Source organism: Monodelphis domestica, chromosome 1 (assembly GCF_027887165.1).
Source record: "Monodelphis domestica isolate mMonDom1 chromosome 1, mMonDom1.pri, whole genome shotgun sequence".
Lineage (NCBI taxonomy): Eukaryota > Metazoa > Chordata > Mammalia > Didelphimorphia > Didelphidae > Monodelphis > Monodelphis domestica.
Genome location: NC_077227.1, coordinates 664,208,689 through 664,223,226, shown reverse-complemented (window position 1 = coordinate 664,223,226; position 14,538 = coordinate 664,208,689). Strand labels below are relative to the sequence as shown.

The window sequence follows — 14,538 nt, the reverse complement described above, 5'->3', positions numbered from 1 at the left end:
ATTCTATTCCTCCCTCTCCTCCTCCCCACCCTTCCTGTAGCCAACTCCACTGGGTAATACATGTGTCCTTGATCAGAACCTATTTCCATGCTGTTGATGTTTGCATTAGGATGTTCATTGAGGGTCTATATCCCCTTCGACCCATGTAATCAAGCAGTTGTTTTTCTTCTGTGTTTCTACTCCCACAGTTTTTCCTCTGAATGTGGATAGTGTTTTTTTTCTCATAGATCCCTCGGGGTTATTCATGATCACTGCATTGCCACTAATGGAGAAGTCCATTACATTCAATTGTACCACAGTGTATCGGTCTCTGTTTACAATGTTCTCCTGGTTCTGCTCCTTTAACTCTGCATCACTTCCTGGAGGTTGTTTCAGTTCCCATGAAATTCCTCCACTTTATTATTCCTTTGAGCACAATAGTATTCCATCACCAACAGATACCACAATTTGTTCAGCCATTCCCCAATTGAAGGGCATCCTCTCATTTTCCAATTTTTTGCCACCACAAAGAGCGCAGCTATGAATATTCTTGTACATGTAGTTTTCCTTATTATCTCTTTGGGGTACAAACACAGCAGTGCTATGGCTGGATCAAAGGGCAGACAGTCTTTTAGTGCCCTTTGGGCATAGTTCCAAATTGCCCTTCAGAATGGTTGGATCAATTCACAACTCCACCAGCAATGAATTAATGTCCCCACTTTGCCACATCCCCTCCAGCTTTCATTACTTTCCATTGCTGTCATGTTAGGCAATCTGCTAGGTCTTTCACTCCTATCTTACATAATTAGGTAGCACTTTTCTTGCCCAAGGTACAACTTCTATTTGCACAGGTCATTTCCCTCCCTCCCTCTTGCCTGATTGCTCCCATAACATCTCTTTTCTATTACCTTCAACCTCTTCCTTTCTACTTATACTTGTTTTTCCCATCCCTGCAATCATCTCATTTGCTTTTTGTGGCTAAACTTCCTTAAGACTAAACAATTGATACTTTTAAGTTCATGTCCTATCTTTTTAAGTCTCTACCATCTGACTTAGTTAAAGCTATAGTTTTTCCAGTTGCAATGTATAGCTACAAGAATTGTATAAAGAAAGGTGGGTATGCTACAGAATCTATGCTTTCAAATTGTAGAGCTGGAGAAGTCTTTTGAGAGTCCCTTGGACAATACTTAAAGGAGATTAATTCAGATTATTTAGTAGAAGGTCAAATACTGAAGCTAAAGCTTAAATACTTCGGCATCATAATTCAAAGATAGTATTCAGTGGAAAAGACCCTGCTATTGGGTAAGATTGAAGACAAAAGGAGAAGGGGACAACAGAGGTTGAGACGGTCATAGAAATAATGACTGTGAACTTGGACAGACTTCCAGAGACAGGGTGGAGGATAGAAGGGCCTGTTGTGCTATGGCCCATGGAGGCACAAAGAGTCTACCAGGCTGAACAACAATAACAGCCACCTGGCTGCTGACCTCATTCAACCGTATGTGCTCTCTTCAAAGTTATTAAGATATCTTAATTGGCAATTTTATAGTCCTCATTCTTTTTGATTGTAAAGGTCTTCTTGAACTTTACAGTCATCAGTCGCCCTTTTCTTAATAACCTTTCCTATAGTTTTTTTTTTGTTACTACTCTCTTCTGGTTCTCTTGCCTCCTCATTTTTTTTTGCTGGATTCATCTAGGTTCTGACTCAGCATGGGTGTTCCACAGGGATCTTGGGTCTTCTTTTTTACCTCTATATCATTGAACTTTGTTTCTTCAGCTTCCATGGATTTAATTATCAACTTTTTGATTCTCAAATCTCCAGCTCTGACTTCTCTGTCTACCATTAACTACCCATCTCTAATGCCTATTAGACATGTCAAACAGGATGTGCTGTTGACATCTTAAATTTAACATACCACAGACTGAATTAATTTCCCCCTTCAAACTCTTCTTCATAGCTTATGGCTCAATCTTTCTCACCTATAATCTAACCTTTTGCCAATTCTTGTTAATTTTACTTTTCACTCTATATATGCCCTTTTCTTTCCTCACACTACCACTACCTGGGTCTAGGCCCTTTTTTGGTCTAACTGCCTGCCATACCCTTCAGTTCATTCTCCTCTCAGTTCTGAGATCTTCCTAAAGCTGATCCCCATGGTCCCCAACTCCACACCCACCTTGACCATGACAAACTTCTGTGGTTCCCTATCACTTCTAGCATCAAATAAAGTATCTTGTTTGTCATTCAAAGCTCCTATAACTTTCTCTCTTATACTTTCCTCTTCATTCCAGTTATGCTGGCCCTCCTTGCTCCCTCTAGAACAAGAAACTCCATATTCCAACTGGGCATTTTCACCACCTGCTTGCCATACTTGGAATTCTCTCCCTTGACCTCCATTTCTTGCCCTTATTGACATCCTTCAAATCTAGTTATTTCCAATTTTTCCTGCTAGAAGAATTTTCAGAACTCTTACTAGACATTTGCATGCCAGTGCAGGTTTCAGACAGACAAGGACAGTATAATTTATTTATCCACCCAAGAATAAAATGCATATCATTTGTAGGTGATAGGCACTTGTGTCTAACAATTCCACAGATAGCACAAACACACTTTTTTTGTCTCCCCCTAGCACTTTCTTTCTTTCCTTCCTCCTCTCTTCCTCCCCCTCCTTCATTCTTATCAGGTGGGGGCAGGTAAACAGGAAAAGGTATGCTTTTTTCATGACCCATTTATACCACCTCCAAGAGGGCTATATCTTTATCATTCAGTTGATTAACCTTTGTTTAGCTCTTGCTCTTTGTTTTGATAGATGGAAGAAAGAGAAGAGAGTGAGTTCCTTGAACTATTCTAAGACCATGGATTTTCTTTTAGAACCTTAGTATGGTTATTGGGGGAATGGAGCTGCTGAAGGAGACATTGCTTTATATTCATTTATATAATAACTGCAAAGTTAGCACAAAATAGAGCCAAATGTGTTCTAAAAAGACTGTATATATTGTTTGTACATAGTTGTTTGCATGTTTTCTCTTTAGATTGTGAACTCCTCAAGGGCAGGAACTGACTTTTAATCTTTCTTTAATACTTGTGATTAATATTTCATGTATATTTCCAGTCAGTATTCTTTGTAATCAATGAATGACATGCTTTTGTGATATTGGTTCAGGTTGTATGTAGCAGAGCTATTGGAGCTATTCTAAGAATCTCTTTACCAGTCACCAGAGTAGTATGATGGCTAGAATTAGGGTGCCAAAATACTCCAGACTCTTTCTCTTTGAATTCAATTGAAGAAACATTTATTAAATGTCTAGTATGTGCTGTAGGGCCCAGGGGATTCAAAGAGAAAACAGTTTCAATTTTCCCGAAAGTTTTCACTTGGGGGAAGTGCAGGGCAGGGTGAAGGGGAAGATTGGTAGAAAAAAAAACAAGTAAACAGATAAATCCAAGTAAATATATATAAAGTAGTTTCAAGAGGGAGGGAGCAGTAATGTGAAGGATGGGGAAGGGAATCAAGAAGTGTCTTGTGCCTGAGGTGGCATCTGAGCTGTGTTTGAAAGAAGATTGGTTGTCTTAAGATATAGGATTGAGAAAGGACCCTTTCACATGTGGGGATAACTCTAAGAAGATGTCCAAAGGCATTGGGGAAATGGAATACCATGTATGGAGACTAGCAGAGTAGTATGAATTGTAATGGACATTGTTTGAAGGGGTGTAAAATGAAATAGGAAAATTAAGTGGTAACATATTATAGAAGCCATCAGATAACAGATTGAGAATTTTATAATTTGTCCTGAAGACACTAGGGAACCCCTAAAAATTTTTTAATGTCAGAGCGATGATATATTCAGAACCATGGTTTAAGAATATCAGTTTAGGAACTCTAAAGGATGGATGAGAGAAGGAAGATTGGAAGCAGGAAGGTCAATTGTAGTAGTCCAGATTAGAGGTGGATACTGTATGAATGAAAAGAAGGGGGTATATGTAAGGAAAGTCAGTTTTACCTCCACAGAAAGACTTGGCATCTGATTTGTATATAGGGTTGAACTTGTCTTCAAAGTTGTAAACTTGAGGGACTCTTAAGTGCCTCATAGTGCCGTCATTAGAAACAGTGAAGTTGGGAGAAGGAATGTATTTGACGAAGACATGAATTGTGTTTTGAATCTATTGAGTTTGATGTGCTTATGGAACATTCAGATAGAAACATGTAGCTATCAAGCTGTTAATTTGGGTCTAAAGTCCAGGAGGGAGATTAAGAATTGAAAATAAGATTTGGCATGCAGATGATAATTGAGCCTTGGGAATGTGATGAGACCCAGCAAGAGAGAGGATTTAGAAAAGAGAATTTTAGTCTTGAGAGAAGCCATTTTTACTTAGGCGTGGGCCAGGAAGATTTAGGAGAACCAAGAGAAAAGTGTCATGTAACGCAAAAGAAGAGGAAATTTCCATTTGATTGTGCCACAGTGTATCAAGCTCTGTGTACAATATTCTCCTGGTTCTGCTCCTTTTGCTCTGTATCAAATCCTGGAAGTCTTTGCAGTTCACATCCACAGAACTTTTTAATGTTTTTTGCTCTTTGGCTTTGTTTTCAAACTTCTAAGAAATTGCCATTTTGATATGAAATAATGTATCCTTTTACATTCTCCTAACAATATATTTAAGGGAAACTTGAAATTTTTATTTCTGTCATAGAATAGAGTTTTAATGATCTAGTCCAATCTCCTATCTAATATAGGAATTCCTTTTATAACATTTCTGATAGCTGGTCAAGCCTCTGCTATAATACTTCCACAAATAGGTAGCTCAGTATCTCATGTTTGTTTTTACTTGGCTATAGCCTCTTAAACTTCAAAGGTTGTCTATTCCCCTTCCCTGTGATCTGCTGTGACCTCTGTGCATAAAGTGGGAATAGTTAAGGTGGTAAAAATGTTGGAAAATATGGATTAGTAATAAAGAATGAGGACAAATTTTTAGACTACAGAATGAATAAGAATTGGGAGTAGATGCTAGATGTGGCAAGTGTACTGATGTCACAAAAGGTGACTTGTTATTAATCACTTGCCTTGTGTATTTAGACCTCCAACTTGTTAGAAGAAAGATAAAAATTAGTACCTAGTTGAAGGAAAGAAAAACAAGAAAAAGATATACCATGCAATTAAACAGTTTCTATCTGGCTAAAAAAATTTTTTTTAATGGATAGAGGAAATGATAGCTATACTATTTATAGTGATTTCATATAGAAATCTAACCATTGTAAATTAATTGCTATAACTACATGTCTCCAATTGAACCTAAAAATCACCTTGGAAAACACATGACTTACTTGGCAAGCAGAGAGGCATGGCAGCCTTTAAAACATCAGTAGTTTAGAATATTATTCATTTGTATAATATTTTGAATGAGGATTACAAGATTATAAATATCTTTTCATAAGACAGAAAAGCAGTGAAGATAAATTTAAAGAAATTTTGGTAAGAGACCCAACAAATCAACAATTAGAAAAGTATTGGAAAAATCTGTACATTTTCTTACAATAAACTTTAAAACATTGAGCAAGATAACACAATTGAATGGTAACATTATAGAGTTAGATATGCTTACAGATAAGTAGAGATGATCATAAAGAGAAAAGATGGGAAAATCATTTGGATTCAACTATGCTGCTAAAGGCATCCAGTTGTGAAGGTGTTAAGCAATTGACAGATTATCTGAGAGGCCAAGATAACAAAAGAATAGAAAATCTTGAACTGTATAAATAGCAAAAAAAAAAGGCAATTAAGGAAATGTCAAACATTATTATTAGCCTTTGTACTTTCCATATGTATAAAATATTTATGAATATAATATATACATGCATCAAAGGGATCCTTGATATTAATAGGAAAGCAAGCTATATTCCATAGTAGGTTTTTTATAATACATATATACTTATATATGTGTATATATACCATCACACAATTGATAGAAAGATGTGGAAATCCTACGATACTTGTTAATTATTAAAAAGCCTTTGATATAGTAGAAGAAGATGCAACCTTTAAGGTGACATTTGTGTTGCCCATTCATACATCAAGATTATGTAAGATTCATTGAACACTATGACAATAGGAAGGAAAACTCAACCAACATGTTAAGATTAAAAATGGAGAGACTGGCATAGATCTGTAATCCTTATTAATCAGAGGGGAGAGGATGAGAGAAGAGAAAGGAGATATAGATCATTCTTAAAGGAAGGATTAATGCCTCTTTTTTGGTAAGGCCTAAACCTCAGTGCTGCAACAACTACCTAGTGCATTTCATCTATCTCTGTTGGGCCTCAATTTATCTGACTTTCTGCCACCCGCTGACTCTCACGCATCATGCCTTGTGGGCCACTTGTTCTTCTTTGCCTGGGCTGCCCAGGTCTGACTTGTTGACCCCTACCTTGATTGCTGGCTTTTCCTGCCAACTACAGGTGGCACCAGAGTTTTGATTCTGTCCTTGTGATCAAAGTTTCCTCAATAATTTCCTCAACACACAACTTTGTTTTAAAACACTCTTAAGGGGACAGCTGAGTGGCTCAGTGGATTGAGAGCCAGGCCTAGAGACAGGAGGTCCTAGGTTCAAATTTGACCTCAGATACTGCCTAGCTATGTGGCCCTGGGTAAGTCACTTTAACCCACTTTGCCACTTTTCTCCCTTGGACCCAATATACAAAACTGGTTCCAAGATGGTAGTTAAGGGTTTTAAACAAACCAACAAAAAACCAGTGTCAATCAATTAACAAGTATTAAGTATTTCCTCTGTGCCAGGTACTATACTAAGGTGTGAGGAAATATAAATACTAAAAATAAACCATATTCTTCACTCCATAAGCTCAAGTTCTGATGGAGGAGGCAAATACACATAAAATCTACATGGCATAAATGTAAAGTTTATAAATATAAATATTTGCATACATAATAAAACACAAGGTAGTTTAGGAGCAGTAACAGTAGTCAGGAATGGGTAATGAAATGCTTCTTGCCAAAGATGAAGCCTGAGGCACATCCTAAAGGAAAAGAAATGTTCTGAGGTAGAAGTAAAGAGAAGTACATTTCAGGAATGGGGGGACAGCCAGTGAGTCTAAACACATGGAGATAGGAGATAGAGTGTCATGTGAATTGGAGATATTGTGAGAAAAAGAGAGGCTAGTTTGTCTAGGTTGCAGAATCCAGAGGAAAAATATTATTCAATAAAGCTGGCAAGATGTTGGGGTCAGGATTTTAAAAGCAAATGGAAACTTCTGGAGTTGCTTGAGTAGTGGAGTGATATGGTCAGATATACACTGAAGGCAAATCTTTTGTTAATGTGTATAATGGATTGTAGTGGTGACAGATTTGAGACGGGGACACCAACTGAATTTGACTTTTTGGTATGAGGGAAAGAGAGGAATAGAGGATAATGGCAAACATAAGAATAAATATAATGACAAACATAAGACAGTGGAAGGCTGACATTTGGAAGGAGAGAGTTTAGTGGGGGAAAGATGTTGAGTTCAGGTTTGGACATAATGAATTTGAAATGTCCATGATGAAAAAGCTTGATGAAGTTGGGCGAAGGATTTTAATAGCTTCTGGAGGTGAACTAGGGAGTCAGAGAAGAATAAAAGGAATACACACTGATACTTTTCTAGTAGTGATAAAACAAAAAGGCAAGAGGAGTAAAGATTAACATGTCTTATTGTACACATTTTGCTTTTATTAAAGATCCCATTATCTTTTTTGACTGCCACATCCTGAGGTTTTCTATGTGAGCTGTTCTCTTAACTACTTTCTATACTTTTGTAGTTGACTTTTTTCTAGTTCAACTCTAATACTTAAAATCTAATGAGATGTTCTTTTCAGATTCAGCCAATCTGTAGGTCTTTTTGGATCCTAATACTGTAATGTAAGGTATTAGCGATTTCTTCTAGCATTGTATGAAATTTAATAGGCATATTATCACTATTACTTTACTAGTGACCTCCCCTCAAAATGATATCAATTCATCAATCATTACTTCTTATTACTGATTATTTAGCCAATTCTGAGTCTTTTTAACCAATTTCAAGCCTAAGTTATTATCTATGCTAAATACCTCTATCTTGACCACAGCAATTAAATATACTTTTTTGAGGATGATTTGATGAAATCCAAGCATATGATAATGATCATGATGGTGATGATGTATGAGACATTCCTTTGATCTACTAGTACTTTATAATGTGTCACTGAATCTGTGATCTTATTGATATAGGTCAGTGGTGTCAAGGTGAAATGGAAATGGGGACTGTGATATTTCCAACATTCATAAGTCTAAGAAATTTTAAGGTTTACAGGACCATTAATCAGAAATAAGTGTCCCTGTGGGCCACTCATTGACTTAGCTTTAAATTTAATTTTTATCAATTTTTTTATACTTGTTAGATATGTCTTAGTTGCATTTTAATTTGGTTTGTTCTGTACCAGTTTAATAGCCCCACCTGAAAAAGGAAATTAGGTATACCTGACATATATGGTATTCCTGACATATATGGTATATATTTTTATGAACCCTTGCTGATTTGATTACATAAATTCTGAGTATTTTTCTGTTATGGTGTTAACATGTTCTCAAAGATTTACTGTGACTAGTGTTTTTATATTTGTAAAGAAATGAATCAATAGAAGTGAAAATTAGAATAAGTAGAAATTTTTACTCTTCCTGTGTATTCTGCCTTGAAATCTTTATTTATAGATGATTAGGATTAATTATTTCCATCACACACTTAATGTTGCATGTGCTTGGTCCTTATTGTATTTGCAGTGAAATAAAAATTTCAATTTTGGCCTTTGGATATCCCATCAAATTTTATGTAGTTAAATTCACCAGTTTAAATTTAAACTTAATTTTAATTAGTTTAATTTTTAAAAGTAGATCTTGACTACATCACTGGAAAAGTTGCTAAATACTATAGGTTTCAGAGTGGTTGCCTATCTGCATTGAGTATTTCTTCAATAGGAGTTCATTACACCAGTAACAATTGAGCTAGACTATATTTTGTGTTCTTTTTATGACTTTAGAGCAAAGTATTGCAAGATTCCCTCCTAAAGATTCCAAAGTGAAATTATTCACCCTATTTTTCTGCAACTTGATCAAATTAAATGAACACTTTTGCCTATTTTTGCCAGTTTTGAGGACTATGAAGCAGCACCTTAATGGTTCTAATTTTCATTTCTCTGCTTATAAGTGAGTTTTAATATTTTTAAAGTGATTGCTTTAAGTAAGTGAGAGGCAGCATGGTATATATATATATACATATGTTTCACATCCAGAACAATTCAGATTCCACCTTTGATAATGGCTGCCTCTTTGTGAGTGAATTACCATACTTCTCAATGCTCTAGGCAACACTATAAGATTATAAATTTTGGAGAAGGTACCAACTTGTTTTGGTAGAGTTTTCTAATCTTGGAAATCACAGGTCTCAGACTTCATCCCTATCCTTAAAACTTTTGTGTCCATTTTTAAATGATCTCTACCATTTTTCCAATGATAATTAAATGCCTTTCCATAATTATATAGGGTAATTAGTGTTTTTAAAGTGTAGTGACTCTTAAGGTTTCTTCTGAAAACTTCTATCATTTCTAAATGTTCTTTCCAGAAAGCTGTACCAATGAAAGAGCCATAGCTCGAAGCCATTGCTAAACCACTAAACCAATGCTAGGTAAATGTGACAAAGTTCTATTTGAAAATGGCTGAGCAATTTATACAGTAGGACACCATATCTAAGGGAGATACACTTTAAAGCTTATCGTGGATGACTGATGCTGCAGATATAAGGAAACACCTGCTGACTCCATATTATACATATTCTTTCTCCCCCCATTCCTGCCCCTTGCCTCTATGCTCTGGTCCTCCCTCTCAAAAAAATAAATTGTCTTTTAAGTGAAAACAAAAGAAGACCACCTTTGGGATCAATTCCTTTACCCATGGATAACTGAAACCACAGAAAGTGAAATCACAAATAGGAGGTCCTACTGTATATATCCGTTCTTGGGAACATGTGTCCATGTTTAAGAGAAAATTTTGGGATAATTTAAACTTTTGGGATAAAGTTCAATATTTAGATTCAGTAATTTATTTACATATTAAAAGTTATTTACTAGGGTTTTGATTTAATAGTTTAGAATGAAGTTCAGTGTTTGGATATTGTAATTTACTTACATATTTTAATTTATTTACTAGGGTTTTGATTGAATTTTTTTCTCCTTTAAAGATTTGTTTCAGTGATTTTGGCTTTGTGATTTTGAATGGATACTAGTTAATATATTAGGCAGGATACAGAAAAAACAGCACAAACTGTAAATATCCTTACCTTCTAATAGCATCATTCTTTTTTGCAGATTCTCTATATATGCCTTTATTTCTGAAATTTACTCTGTCAAAAACAAAATCTTGATGCCAACTTTTGGTTTACAGTAGAAGGCAAGCATATATCTTAAATTATTTTATAAGAGTGATTTGGGGTTTTTTGTTTTTGTTCTTTTAAAAAAAACACCTTCTTTCTTGGAGTCAGTACTGTGTATTGGCTCTAAGGCATAAGGGCACTAAGGACTAGGCAATGGGGGTTCAGTGACTTGCCCAGGGTCACACAGCTGGGAAGTGTCTGAGGCCAGATTTGAACCTAGGACCTCCCATCTCTAGGCCTGACTCAATCCACTGAGCTACCCAGCTGCCCCCTGAGAAGGATTTTGCTTTTGAAAAGCTGATTATATTAGTGATCTAGTATAAGGTGTCCCCCTTACCCAAAGTTTCATTAGGTACCTTTTCTCTCCCCAAATCCATGTTAATGATTTTCAAAGATTATTGTAAAAGCTGAGATTTCAGGGATCTCTTCCATATATAGACATGCAGGCACAATTTTGTAAATGTGTATTTGCTTAATTTAAAAAAAATTCTAACCATATCTGTTGTTGTATAATAAACCTGTATAGTATCAGTGTCTTTAAAAGAGGTAGAATGTCATGGTCAAGCTTTTAATAAGTAGAATCATTATATATACAATACACATTTATTTTTAAAAATTGATTTTTTTTTTCCAGATTCAGTACTAAACATGGGTGCATTTTTGGACAAACCCAAAACTGAGAAACACAATGCTCATGGTGCTGGGAATGGTTTGCGTTATGGCCTAAGCAGCATGCAAGGATGGAGAGTGGAAATGGAAGATGCTCACACAGCGGTTGTAGGTATTCCTCATGGCTTGGAAAACTGGTCGTTTTTTGCTGTTTATGATGGTCATGCTGGATCTCGAGTGGCAAATTATTGCTCAACACACTTATTAGAACATATAACTAATAATGAAGATTTTAGGGCAGCAGAAAAACCTGGGTCTGCTCTTGTACCTTCAGTGGAAAACGTTAAGAGTGGAATCAGAACTGGCTTCCTGAAAATTGATGAATACATGCGTAACTTTTCAGATCTCAGAAATGGGATGGACAGGAGTGGCTCAACTGCTGTGGGTGTTATGATTTCACCTGAACATGTCTACTTTATAAACTGTGGAGATTCACGTGCCATCCTGTGTAGGAATGGACAAGTCTGCTTTTCAACCCAGGATCACAAACCTTGCAATCCAAGAGAGAAGGAACGAATCCAAAATGCAGGAGGCAGTGTAATGATACAGCGTGTTAATGGTTCATTAGCAGTTTCTCGAGCTCTGGGGGACTATGATTACAAGTGTGTTGATGGCAAGGGTCCTACGGAACAACTTGTTTCTCCAGAACCTGAGGTTTACGAAATTTTAAGAGCAGAAGAGGATGAATTTATCATCTTGGCTTGTGATGGGATCTGGGATGTTATGAGCAATGAGGAGCTCTGTGAATTTGTTAAATCTAGGCTTGAGGTATCTGATGACCTGGAAAAAGTGTGCAATTGGGTTGTGGACACTTGTTTACATAAGGTATGTAAATATTGCTACTAATGAATTGTGACATTGGGTTTGAAATGGTATATAAAATAACAACTAGGGTTGTGTGATCAATAAAATTTAGAGTAAGGATCTGAGATTAAAGATTTCATTAAGAGAGACTTTTGTCCTAAAGTCTTTTATTAAACCCCAATTGGTATTATACTATTTTCCTGTAACATTTTTTCTTTAACCCTTACCTTTTGCCTTGGTATCAGTTCTAAGACAGAAGAGTGGCAAGAACTAGGCATTTCAGATTAGTTGACTTGTCCAGAGTCACCTAACTAGGAAATAGCTGAGGCCAAATTTGAATCTGTCTTCCAAATTCCACATGTGGTGCACACATGTGCACACTGTGCTACCTCCCTGCCCTACCTATACATGGCAGTGGGTGGTAGGGAGTTAGTTCTCTAAGCTCCCTAAATTTATACCATTGTTAGTAAGAGGCTTTATAATCTGAACTTTATAATCTGAAGTTTGTACAAATTGGGTTGTATTTAGGATGTAATGGTGTAGCCAAACCTTTATTGTAGATAATCCTTGTAGGCACTGTGCTATGTTCTGAGGATATAAAGAGGCAAAAAAAAAATTACTTGTTCTTAAGGAGCACATAGTCAAAAGAGAGAGACAGTATGCAAAAAGTATATATACAAACAGGATATATACAAGATGACTTCATAGATAACTGAAGAAAAATCCAGAGGAGTGGCACTTTTATTAAATAGACTTGGGAAAGACATCTTGCAGAAGATGGGACTTGAATAGAGGCTTGAAAAGGAAGCCAGGGGAGATGAAGAGGGAAACTTTCAGCCAAGGAGAACAAAGCCAGTGGAAACATTGGCATTGAGGGAGTGTCTTATCTAAGGAATAGAAAGGAAGCTGGCGTTCTTGAAACTTAAGAGTATATGGAGGAGGAGTAAGGTGTAAGAAGATTAGAAAGGTATGAAGGGGCCAGATTGGGAAGGACTGAAAAAACCATATAAAGAATTTTATGTTTGATACTGGAGGGTGGTACATAGAAGGGGAGAATGGACCGTTCATATGGTCCAGACCTTAAGTTATCAAATAAGTAATGTTAGGTCATTTCCAATTTATCTTTTTTTAAAAACTCTTCCCATCTATCTAAGATTAGTTCCAAGGCAGAAGAGTGTTAAGGCCTAGGCAATTGGTATAAAGCAGCTTGCCCAGAGTCATATAGCTAGGAAGATTATCTGAGGTCACATTTGAACCCAGGTCCTCCCAACACCAGGTATATTCACTGAGCCAGCTAGCTGCCTCCCAATTACTTTATGTTGACTTGATGCCAGTGCCCTTAACTTTCTTTATTTGACTTGTTCATTCTAAAAGGGTTGACTTTTAATTTTTTAAATTTAGCCATTTGTCAACTTCTTCACTCCTAGCAGATCAATGATCTTAATAAGTCACAACCCAGTCAAGTCTTTTTGAATGACCTGACTTTATTGAAGGCTGCATTATTTCTGTCACACTCTAAAGAACTTATTTTTCATTTACAATATTTTATTTAGTGTCCTAATACTATGATCTTTAAAGTGTTATAACAACAAGCTTTTCGTATTGCTTCCTTAATAATTGTGGATTCATTATTTTAATCTTGGGCCTTTTTCCTTTTTGGTTAGACTTCTTGATTAATCCAGCTATATGTGGTTCTCAATTCTCAATTTGCCGTTTTTCTAAATGCTACTTCTTATTTGAAGAAGACATTTTCTTTTATATTCTATAAATTTTTGTATCTTAGAAACCCAGTTTGGTTTATTTTATAGTTGAAACAATTTTTTTGCCCAATATAAGGTTTTTGTTTTGGAGCTCTGCAACTTTTTGAGTAAAAGATCCATACAAAAATGAGAATGGAATTTCATAACTTTAGAACACAAATTTGTAAATCTGTTACTTTTGTGACAGAACAGAACATACTTATAAGTAACTTATCTGGAGCCCAGAACTTCTGAGTGAATAGCCAGTGGTTGGTAATGTTATAGGATCTTTGAATTGGTCAGAGTTTTCATTAGCTCTCTTGTGTTTTTTTGTTACCTGGATATTTTGTTAAAATTATGCTTTATCTTTCTCAAGAATTGACTTATGTTTTGACTTCTCATGACCTTGTTCCTCTACAGAGCTCTTGGCCTGAAGGTCTGGCGAAACCTCTACCCAGTTTCTTGTTTTCATTGTTCTATATTTTGAAAAATTTCAATCTTGATTTGTAATTGGACTTTATCTCTTCATGTTGTACTTGTAATTATTTTATTATCAACCTCTATAACATTTTTGCATTTCATAATGCAATTGTTTTTAGTAACTGCTGTTATCTATTCTCTAAATACCTAGTAACTCTTCCATTTATTCTGTGGTGGTTTGGTCTCTTGTTTGGGTCTATTCAGTTCTTTTGTATTGTCATGATCTATACTGAGCAGGACATCTGTAGATTTAGGTGTTGATTGTTGTTAGGAGTTAAAATTTAGATCTATTGTAAAATGAAATGATTGTAGAAAAGATCCAGGAAAAAACAGAACTTGAAGTGCAGTAATACCCTGTTGTAAAGCTTCAGAATTGGGTTATAAATTACCTTTAAAGAAGGACCTTCTGGGAAATTTTATAC

The 14,538-nt window shown here is 35.8% G+C and overlaps 1 protein-coding gene across 7 annotated transcripts in view; it reads left to right on the top strand.

Annotated features, from left to right (window-relative positions):
- The window catches only part of PPM1B (protein phosphatase, Mg2+/Mn2+ dependent 1B), a 69,999-nt gene that overhangs the window by 30,612 nt on the left and 24,849 nt on the right, over positions 1-14,538 (top strand). For 5 of the 7 annotated variants that reach the window (XM_016423393.2, XM_007476879.2, XM_001382151.3 and 2 more), the window contains one exon: positions 11,059-11,918. The exons of 1 other annotated variant lie outside the window; for it this stretch is intronic. In XM_016423393.2, coding sequence (XP_016278879.2) covers positions 11,059-11,918 — 860 coding nt within the window. Of the gene's footprint in view, positions 1-10,417; positions 10,442-11,058; positions 11,919-14,538 lie in introns of those variants that run through there. One more of the 7 variants, XM_016423388.2, reaches the window with a different exon arrangement.